This window comes from Delphinus delphis, chromosome 15, assembly GCF_949987515.2.
Source record: "Delphinus delphis chromosome 15, mDelDel1.2, whole genome shotgun sequence".
NCBI classification, from domain to species: Eukaryota; Metazoa; Chordata; class Mammalia; order Artiodactyla; family Delphinidae; genus Delphinus; species Delphinus delphis.
This window is the reverse complement of record NC_082697.1, coordinates 78,900,141-78,910,672: the sequence shown is the minus strand read 5'-3', so window position 1 is coordinate 78,910,672 and position 10,532 is coordinate 78,900,141. Positions and strand designations below refer to the sequence as shown.

At 46.6% G+C, this 10,532-nt stretch overlaps 1 protein-coding gene across 2 annotated transcripts in view; it reads right to left on the bottom strand.

Annotated features, from left to right (window-relative positions):
* BAZ1B (bromodomain adjacent to zinc finger domain 1B) overlaps positions 1–10,532 on the bottom strand; it is a 66,375-nt gene continuing 55,843 nt past the window's right edge. The window contains exons 14-20 of one of the 2 annotated variants that reach the window (XM_060032254.1): positions 9,573–9,720; positions 8,348–8,495; positions 6,396–6,508; positions 3,941–4,086; positions 2,449–2,552; positions 1,820–2,193; positions 1–1,312 (exon numbers count right to left, since the gene is read on the bottom strand). In XM_060032254.1, the coding sequence (XP_059888237.1) occupies positions 1,836–2,193; positions 2,449–2,552; positions 3,941–4,086; positions 6,396–6,508; positions 8,348–8,495; positions 9,573–9,720 (1,017 nt within the window). In that variant the 3' untranslated portion in view covers positions 1–1,312; positions 1,820–1,835. Of the gene's footprint in view, positions 2,194–2,448; positions 2,553–3,940; positions 4,087–6,395; positions 6,509–8,347; positions 8,496–9,572; positions 9,721–10,532 lie in introns of both variants that reach the window. The other variant, XM_060032253.1, reaches the window with a different exon arrangement.

Here is a 10,532-nt window from a genome sequence, read left to right as displayed (position 1 = left end):
TATAAACACAAGTACATAATGTTTATTTGAAATTCCAATTTATTACAAGTTTACCCTTTAATGGGGCCCTTCCTCCTTAAGGACAACTTGAAAAACAACAAAACTCAGGTGTCACTGAAGTGGGAACACGGAATTCTCACTGTTAACAAGAACAGACTGGCTCTAGGGTAAGAGGCAGGGCAGGTGTCCACGGCTGGGATTGTGAAATTGTAACGTCAGTGCTAACTCCAAGCCTGGGGGAGCCAGGATGGTAAACCTATCCAGCAGCCCCTGGAGCAAACCCCAAGGAGGCAAGGAGGCCAGGGGACAAGATCACACCTTGAAGTTTCACTTTAAGAGGTTTTAATTCTCAGGTTCTGTGAGCTTCAATCCCCTTGGTGGACTTCTTTTCCCTTACTTTAAATAGGTACAGAAGAGCTTAGGTGCTCCCATTTTTCCAAATTCAAAGCTGACAGAAAAGGAAATTAAACCCTGTTTTGTGTTTTTATCAAAATCTGCCATAAAAGGGAAAGAAGACTACAAAGTTCTGCCTAAACATAACTACTAGTGCTAGACTCACTGTGGGAAGGGGCCGTGGAGCCCCTCCTCCTGCCCTCCGCCCCCCACCCCGGCACTGAGCACTGAGAGATTCAGGTTCCCGAGGAGCCTGAGTCTGAGGCCAGAACAGCACAGCAGGGGCACTGCACACAGAGGCGGCGGAAACAGCCACCAGGGCAGGCAGAGGGATCGTCCATGACCAGGTCCCCACTGCTGGCCCTGATGAACCCCAACCCAACTTCTCTAAAGGAGAGACGATGGGCCAAGGGAGGAGACTGGGCAAAGTAAAGCAAACACGTTATCATATAAACTGTACTGTACATGTGCCAAAGCAAGATGACAGAAATATTTTTACAAGATGTTCTTTATACAATATCACTGCTGAAACAAGCAACTTTTAATAACTAGAAAAGTCAATTTAAAAAAAATTAAACATTTAAATTCTTCCTGCTTTTCTTCTGCTCCCCTAAGAGCTTGTCTGGTATGTGGGTGGGCTGGGCTCCAACACCCCTCTGGCCAGACCCATCAAAGTAAAGGTTATATGCATGGTTACAAGCAGGGCTCCAGTCTCTGAGTGAAGTGCCTTAGGGTTTTTTTTCCAGGGGGCAAGGTGGGGCGGGAGTGGGGAGAGAGCTGTCACAAGGAAGGGGAGGGGTACTCAGGAATGGCTACAGGACATATCCCTTTACTCTGCCAAGATCAACTCAACAGACCACAACTGTTTCATGATGCTGGTGAACACAGAATTCTGTATGGCACTCACTGATACCATCACCTGAGAGGGAGGGAGGGAGAGACAGAGCACAGGCTTAAAGAAACAAGACTGTGTATAAATATAGATTAAAAAACCCAGTTGGCCTGATTACCCTTCATCCTTCTACGTAATACAGTAATCCCTCCCCTGGAGACCAGAGGGCTTGGCACTGTTGTGGTGGCCAAAGTGGGAGGGACCTTAGGAAAGAAGAAAGAAAAGGAATTGGGTTCACAAGAAAAGCCATACCCTGGGACTCTTCCTGGAAACTCTCGGAAAGGGGGGTTAAGGCCATCTATCCCCCACAGTATTTCTGGGCAAAGACCACCAACCCAGTATTAGGCTCTCCAAAGTGCTCTGCTTGATTAAGGCCCATGGAGAGTTTTGGAGACACGGCACAAGCTCGGATGACAGGCATTCCTGGGCTCCCCGTGACCTCCTCCCTTCCACGTTCTTCTCCAGCGTCCTCTTTCGCCTCCCTCCCCCCTCCCTCGCTCTCTCCCTCGATTCCCCCAACCTCAGCTCCCTTACCAGGGCCCCTGCCTCTCTACTTCTTCTGTCTTCGTCCCCTGGACTGTCCAACGGGCTCTGGCTCACTGTCCCCTTCATCTTCAGCAAGCCGGTCGGGAAACTTCTTACGTTTCCTACGGACATATGGGTGGCCAGGAAGATGTTTATGCAACAGAGCCATCAGACACTGTTCTGTCTTCACCATGCAGTTTAGGACATGGCTGCCTCGGCAGTTGTAAAGCTCAGCGTTGGTAAACACTTGCTTCATGTCAGTAAGAAACTCCTGCACAGAGCGGTAGCTCCCACAGGAACATTTGTTCTGCATTGTCTGGAAGTCCATAGGGTGGGTGATCACGTCATAGTAGTCCTCAGCCTCATCTCTGGTCACGGGCTCTCTGTGGAGAAGAACCAAATGGTGAGATAAGCGCAGCCCTGAATCCAATGGACAGAAACCCTGTTATCAAACCACCAGCCCCAGAACGCCCACCCTGCTGAGACCAGCCCACTGGCAGACAGAGCAACTGTGTTCGCCTGCACTCAGAGCGGGCTCTGCTAGTCTGGAAGCTCATTTCCCTGCCACTGAGATGTGTCCTCGGGGTTCAGCTGCAAGGTTGGCCCTACTCCCCTGCGCCTGAGGCCACGGAGCTCACCTGAAGGGCCAACTGAAGCGGTACTTCACGATCTTGTGGAGGATCTCTTCACACTTCTGCAATTCCAGGCTTTGCCTCCGGGAGCTCCGCTTGGTCTGAAGTACCTGGCGCCAAAGAAAGACGACATGTTATTACAGGTCTGAGAAAAGAAGAGTGGACAGGGCAGGAAACGCATCTATCTGCTTAACACAGAAAAGAAAAAGGTCAATCATCTTCTCGGAGCAGAGACGGCCAAAATCATCTGAATTGGGCTTCCCTGGTGGCACAGTGGTCGAGAGTCCACCTGCCGATGCAGGGGACGCGGGTCCGTGCCCTGGTCCGGGAAGATCCCACATTCCGCGGAGCGGCTAGGCCCGTGAGCCATGGCCGCTGAGCCTGCGCGTCCAGAGCCTGTGCTCTGCAACGGGAGAGGCCACAACAGTGAGAGGCCCGCGTACCGCAAAGAAGGAAAAAAAAAAAAAATCATCTGACTTGCACGCAGGGAGCGCTCTCAGCAGGGGGCACTAGCCCACCTGCCTCCTCCCTGGTGGACGGTGAGCAAAGCAGTGGAGGACATGCAGCAGTTGCTGTATTACAGCAGTCCTGCCAGGGGCCAGCTAGAGAGGGCCACTGTCACCAGGACGCTAGCCCTCTGAGAGCAGATGGACCTGGGATTACGGTCACACTGCGGATGAGTTTAAACAAGCAACTGCAGAAAGCCAGGTGGGTTATGGGGACCACCCGCAGCCAATTTTGTGGGGGTGGGGTGTCAGAGGGAGGAAAAGCAAAAGGTACAATTCCTTTCCTGGGCTCTCCCCTGCAGGCCTGCAGCAGCTAAGTGGCTAAAGAGAAAGGGGCGTGCCTCCCTTCCAGGTGGCAGGAACAGGCCGTGACTCACAGAAGTAGAGGCACAGAGTTGAAGGGGTTAGGGCCAGGCACACAGGAGGTGCCTGCAATGCCCTTTGAGCACCCTAACGGCTTGCTTTATGCCTCCAGCCCACCTCCAACTCCAATTTAATCTGTCAAAAGAAGCAAATTTTCAAGAGCCTCTTTCTGTCCTTTAAGCTTCAAGTGAAACCTAAAGTAAAACCACTAAAATTACATTGGTTGAGGAGCAGAGGGGAGGGTAATGTCCCTCCCATGACAATTGTCGGCAAAAGACCCAAGAGTAAGTGAGGCTCCAACATTGCTGACATTCCCACAACGGAGACCCAGCCCCTCTGAGCCATGGGAGACACATGGATACTATTTTAAAATCCTTAACAAGTCGCAGGCTGCCTGTTAACTAGAGGAGATGTTTGCAGGCTGCAGCAGGGGAATGCCGGACATAGCTGTTCCCGGAGGGCCTGCTGCCTCGTTTGCCTACAGGCCCATCCATCTGCCTCATCAGTCTCCAAAGTTAGGGAGGAGGGAGCAGAGGGGAGGCTCCCACCTGTTGCCTGCTGAATTCCTAATGCTGGAGTGGGGGATACGAAACAGAAATGCTGGAGGGCAGATGATAAATAATTCTTACCAGCTCATCAACCTCAGCCTCGTCTACAGGTGGCGCCTTCGGCCGAGACCTCCTGGTAGGATGCGGCTTCTTACCTGGTCGTCGGCCTGGCCTTGCTGCAGGGGCAATGACACCCTGCTTGCCCCGGACAGTCTTTCGAGGTCTCACTGAAATAAAAAATATGCATAAAAAATATGCAGACCTGAGGATGAAGGGAGCATGCCCATGGAAGGGGTGATACTCTGGACAAGCAAAGCAATGGCTTCCTTTGGTTAGGAGGTGCTCTTGCTATCCGTCTCCTGCCGACCTCACAGGACACTATAAGGGCAGCAGTAGCAGATGGAAGAATGGGTACTTTTCAGCAACTGCCAAAGACCTTTTAAGAGTCTCTTCAGAAGGCCAGTTCCTTTAGTACGTCCACTCTCTGTCCCCACCCTGTTCAGTTACTCTCAGGAATGAGGGCCTGGAAGGAATCAATTGTAAACTGACTCACTTAGGAGAAAAAGCCACTTGCTGATGGGTCTGCCTGGGAATTCCTTCAGCCCAAGCTCAGCCTGAGAACGCATGTATTTACATATAAGATGGAATCTGAGTGTGGAACAGATCCTGTTTCATAATTCCCAGAGTTATCCTATACTCACCACCACAATCTTTTCAGAGAAAAGCTGATACTTATGTGAAGTACTTATGTGAAGTCTGCCTCACTGAATCCAGTTTAAGCCTAGCCCAGTCCTGCTTTCTGCGATTTCTAAAAACCATAGACAGTAGGCCCGGCCACTTCCACAAGAGCCCTGCTCGGGATCCCACAAGAGAGAATAAAAACTACAAACGCACCCGAGGCTGCCTGTTTCTCAGGTTTACAACAGGCGCTCAATGTCAGACAAACCAACATTTCTCAATACATCTTCAGGAAACAACGCTCCATCAGGATTAGCTCAAGGCTGCTCCACTAAGCAAATTTTCCCCTGGAAAATGGGGAGGGGCAATTTGGAGAGAGATAGGGGTATACGGAGGCAATGATATAGAGAATCAATAAACAATGTTTTATATTCTACTTCCACACCATGATGACCCCTCACTGACTATTTTAGGTTCTCTAAGTTGTAAGACTAGGCGAGGAAGAGAGGGTAAGGAGCTGATGCCAAGGATGAAATGATGGATGCAGGGAACAGCCACCGGCCCAGGGCCTCGAGTTGCACTAGGGAACCACATCGTTGGTGGCCTACAAGGCAGAGTAGACAAGAAGCTCTGAAGTTCCAAACACTTCCTGGATCCTTTTGGTAGACAAGGCCCTAGAAACCTGCAGAGGGAACAATTCCCTGGAAAGACGAATAACTTGAAAGTGGAAAGCAACCATTACTTGGAAAATAAACAAAATCAGTCCATTGCTATATTTAGAATCTGTTCCTAGACAACCATGCATCCAAATCACGACTCTGGCAGTACTCCGTGGTCTCTCTGTAATGCAGGGTTAATGAACTACTTGTCTCCTTACTCAGATACCTGAAAAATCATGCCTTGGGAACAAACAAAAGGAGCCCTAGAGGAATAAGAGAAGTGTAGGTCCCAAATGAAAACCCTGCAGGATCGGGGAAGACGGTAGCAGGGGTGCAAGCCCAAAGTCCTCAGGTTTTGACAGCACCAGTACAGTAAGGACCAGGAGTGCCAAACGTCCTCTCTCTCCTTTTACAGCAAGTACGACTGTCCAGGGAGTTATGATCTTGGGAACTGTACCTCTCTTGAAAAGCTCATCAAAATCTTCTGTCTGTATTAACCTACAAAGAAGGGTATATTTTGCAAAAAGGGAGGCTGTTAAAAGGCTCAACTACAGGACTTAAGTTTTAACAAAAATGACACGACTCTCAAAGCCTCAAAAAAAACGAACATGAGAGACTGAGTCAACAAGGTGAGTTTATGTGATGAGGCCTTTTCCCCCTACTGACATCTAGAGAGAAACAGATCTGAACCTTCCTAACAACTACGCCTAAACCATGGAAAAAAGTCTTCCCTTTCCAACTAGCAAATCTACAGCCCTGCACACTACAGGGGAGAGAAGAACCACTGCAACCACAGAAAAACAACTTCTTTAAAAGCAACACTGCACCAGAGGCCAAAAGAACTGCAAGAGACAGCAATGGGTCTAGACCCTTGTTACCCCATCCTCACACTGAGGGGCTCAGAACCAGCAGACCTGTCATAAACAAGACCTGGGGCCTTGAATTCCATGAAATCTTGGACCAAGTGGATCTGCCAGTTTGATGTTCTGAGACCAAGCCACCCAACCTCCTTATAGGAAGGTAGTTAATTGGCATCTTGAAAACCCATTTAAAACGTGGCAGCAGTCGCCCCTCCACCACAACTTGTGAAAAAACGAAGACGGCACGATGGCCTTGTTGGGTTATCTACCGCCAACCCAGTCTTTCCAAGTCAGCTTAGAAGACTGTGAGGTTAACTATGAAAGAAACTGAATACTTACGTCGCAAACCAGCCACCTCATAATCTTCCTCCCCCTCCTCCTCCTCCTCTTCTTCCTCTTCGTTGCTCTCATCATCTTCGCTGTCCTCAGAGGCAGACTCTTCCGTATAATTCCTGTGGGGGGAAAGACACTTGTAGAGAACACGGATCTAGGCCGAAGGGGTCCTAAGAAAGGTAAAGTCTCACATAAATTGTGGCAACTTTTCCCTCTTCACAGACTAGACAGATTTCAGGCTAAGGGGAGGGAACCTGAATCTAGGCCAGGACACAGGAAGCAGAATGAAAACCTAAGCTTTAACAGAGTGTCTCCTCTATCAGGCCCCAAACCCTCTGGCTACGATATTAATGGCAGCAAAAACCAAGACCAAAATGCAACCCCCACCCCTCAACATACAAAACAAAACTCTGTTCCTTCTGTCTCACAAAAACAGCCAGCTAATGTAACATTTCAGGTATTAAAAGTTGTCCCCAGTGCTGGGGTGGACTGAAAGGATAAACAGCCCAGACAGGTGTTACTCCACCTTGATGGCCCCCTTCCAGGAGCTGAAACAGCTTGCAGATGACCATAACATCAAAGCACTGGTAATCCCAGCTCAGAACAGCTGGTCCAAAGCCTCACCATTTCAGAGCGGCAGCCTCATCTCTCTAAGTGTAGCTGGAATGGAGTGAGAAATAACCGAGTAATGCTGTTAGGCAGGGTCAGGATCAAACAGCTCTGACCTTTCAAAGAGACACCAAGCCAGACTGCTACAAGCTGCTCTTCTACAACCTCAAATTTCAACGTGGAAAACGACGTTATTAACTTTAGCAAACATTAGGCGTCTCCTCTTTACAAGGCCCTATGTTTGGCCTTACTGGGATGAGGATGAAGAACAAAGCACCACCTCTACTCTCAGGGCAGAAACAATCTCATAGGAAGACAGCCGTGGATAAAACTGACCAAAAAGGCAAGATGCATCGAAAAACAACTTTGGACATGGAAAGCTGAACTGGAACACAGAGGAGGAACAAGTAATCCTAAGGATGTAAGGATGTTTCCAAAAAGCAGTGAAATTTTAGGTAGGCCATGGTCAGTTTAGCCAGGTGGGAGTTCTGGGGACAGGGAATATTCCCAGCTGGGAGGAAAGCACAAGAGGCAAGGATGCACAATGAACAGCCTGTAACAAGCACACAAACATGGGAACAAGGGCTTAGAAAAACATCAGCTAGTATTACATAATGAGAGTCTCAAAAACTAGGCTAGGGAGTTTGGACTTTACTCTAGAGGCAGGGGGAAGATCGAAGTTTTTGAACACGACAGTGACATAAGCAAATCTTTGTCTTATGTAAACCATTCTGGTATCACCATAAGAGCTGGATGGATAAGAGGGAGGAAGATATGAGGTAGAGTTGAGAAGCCACTGAAGGAGCCCAGATGAGAGATGGAGAGAGGGCCAAATGACAGCAGGGACCATGGGGAATGGACATCAGGATTCTGACTCATTAAGACATCTAGACACTGGATTGATAACATCTGGCAAGTTGAATGAATACAGAGACGGGGGAGAGGAAGACACCAAGTTGACACCAAAATTCTAATCATGCTAAGGAAGGAAGAGTAGGTACAGGTAAGGAAGGTAGTGAGTTTCAGGATTTTTAGCAGTGACTGGCTGCAGAAGTCATCACAAATTAAGAAGTGGGCGAAGTGGAAGCAAACAAAGGATATGTTATTTGAGAAGAATGTATGACCAAGAAGACATAAAACACAGCTGGTAATGAAAACAAGAAATGTCGACAATTAAGCTAAAATTAAACCAGAGCCCTTTGAGCCCCCACTGTAATACCTTAAATGATGGGGCTCTGCACACAAAAGATGAACTTAAAGCTCCTCAGCATCATTCAGTTTGAATAACCCAAGCTCAAGTATAACAGCTATTTATTAATTTATTTGTTTTTAAAAGAAGAAATTCTCACCTGCCACGGGAGTTGCGCCTGGCAGTGGCAGGCTGGCAGGCTGGGCACTGCCATTCACCATCTGGTACTTCATAGAGGGCCGGCCTCAGACAAAACAGGTGGAAGGCTTTATTACACTCGTCACACAAGATCAGCTTGTCATCCTCACCTGCAAGGAGATAAACTTGTACAGCACTGTAGGGAGTGGGGCAGTAGTCAGTGAGCTGTAAGGAAGAGCTGCTCAGCCTCAATTAACCCAATGGAAGAACAAACATTCTAGTACACTGCTACCCCATTTTAAAAAAACGCAGTCATCTTCTGAAAAAAAATGTAGCATTAACTAGACTATAGGTAATTTAGGGTTCAGGTCTTCTAACTTATATCCCCAAATACTCCGGGCTGGAAGACGACAGTTAACATTTACTAGGAGATAGCAAAAAATCAAGCAGTAGCAGGAGATTTTTGCTGCCCCTGTCCCACTAAGAAACGAATCTCCCATGAAGTATTACATTTTTTGCCCTTCCTCCTCCTCCCCGACGACACAAATGCTTCCCAACTCATATCTGATATGGTTCTCCTAAATCATTCGGTTTCCCTACATTTGAAAATACACCAAACCAATTTAAATGATAACTTCTCCTCTCCAACCTTCATTCTACATCAGTTTTTAGAGCAACTGAATGATTTTACATAGGTCTTTTCATCCTTGTAAAGTAAATCACAAAACAGCTTTAGCCACTGAGAAGTCAACCACTGGGGGGCTTTTAGCCATCTAGTTCCTTTTACACATAATGGGGCTCTAAAAGTTCTCAGCATTAAACAGTCCAAATGCTTCGCTCTGTAGGATTCCATGCCAGAAGGTCCAAACCCAACTATTCTTCACAACGTTCAAATACTGCCCTCTACTGGTAGCACCCACCTTACTTCATGGATGACTAAAATTAAGAGATAATGAGAGATTTAAAATTTTAGTTAAAACTAACTTGTTCCCTATAGAAAATCTAAGAATTGGCGAGATCAACTGCTCTTATTTTATACTCAAAACTGAGGCACAAAGGGCCTGCTGTGATTTGCGAGCGTGTGACTTTAACGACTAGCATTTTATGGACTTTCAGAAGGTAAAATCTGGCCCACCACCACCACATTTAAAAGTTGTGCACACAGAATTCTTGAGGGATAAAAGATCTTGCAAATGGAAGTCCTAGTGCCTAATACACTCAGATAAGCAACTCTGATTTAAATATACCTTTCTTTCGACAAACTTTGCATCTAGCATTTTCTGCTGACATATCCCATTTGATACAGGCATCAAGCATCCCAAGTAGAACATGCATTCTGGAAAAAGTCTGAGCTTCACGGATTGCTGTCTTCCATTTTTCCAGAGCAGATGCGACCTAAACAGAGACCAAACCAGGCCAGCATTACTACAATGACTTCAAAGACATGAAATGTGGATTTTTCACATAATACTGACAGTATACACAGAGAGAGGACTACAACTAGGTAAAGATACGAGAGCATCCTGATACATTCACCTCCTAGAGCTCCTCTGGTCTAACCCATTTATCTTACAGAAGAAACCAAGGCTCGGAAGGGTGGAAAAAAGTTGCCAGAGGTCACACAAAGAATTCAAGGAGGGGGAAATGACTAGAAACATGTCACTTCTAGTGAAATCAACTTAAAGATTCAGTATCATTTAAAAGCAGGAACATTTGTACTGTGTAAATAATGCTAGTATGCAACAATGTCATGTAGCTTGGTCAGTAAGATTATCAGTTTCTGCACTAATATGTACCATAATCCCAGATTACAGGGCCAAGAAATAGTAAATAGTATCTATAAAGCATTCTATAATTCTTAAAAGTATTAAGTACTGATATGAAATATTCTCTTGACTTTATCACCAACTTCTAACTTAAGTGAAATCTGTAAAGTCCCAGGGGTTGGCCTGATTTCATTCTGGGCAGTTACTCTCAGCATAATCCACACTGTCTCCACTCATCATCAGAAAATGCAAATTAATTTAGAATTAGCAAAGTAAAAGAGGATGGAGAAAAAAGTAATTAGGAATTTTCAACCCTCCCTCTATAAAATATACATTCTGAGGAGGAACAAAAATGCCATTTTAGGATAATTCATTTATTTGTATTGCTGTTTTATTAATTAAAAGGTGACTTTTGGGGATGTTTTCAAAGCACTAAAAAAG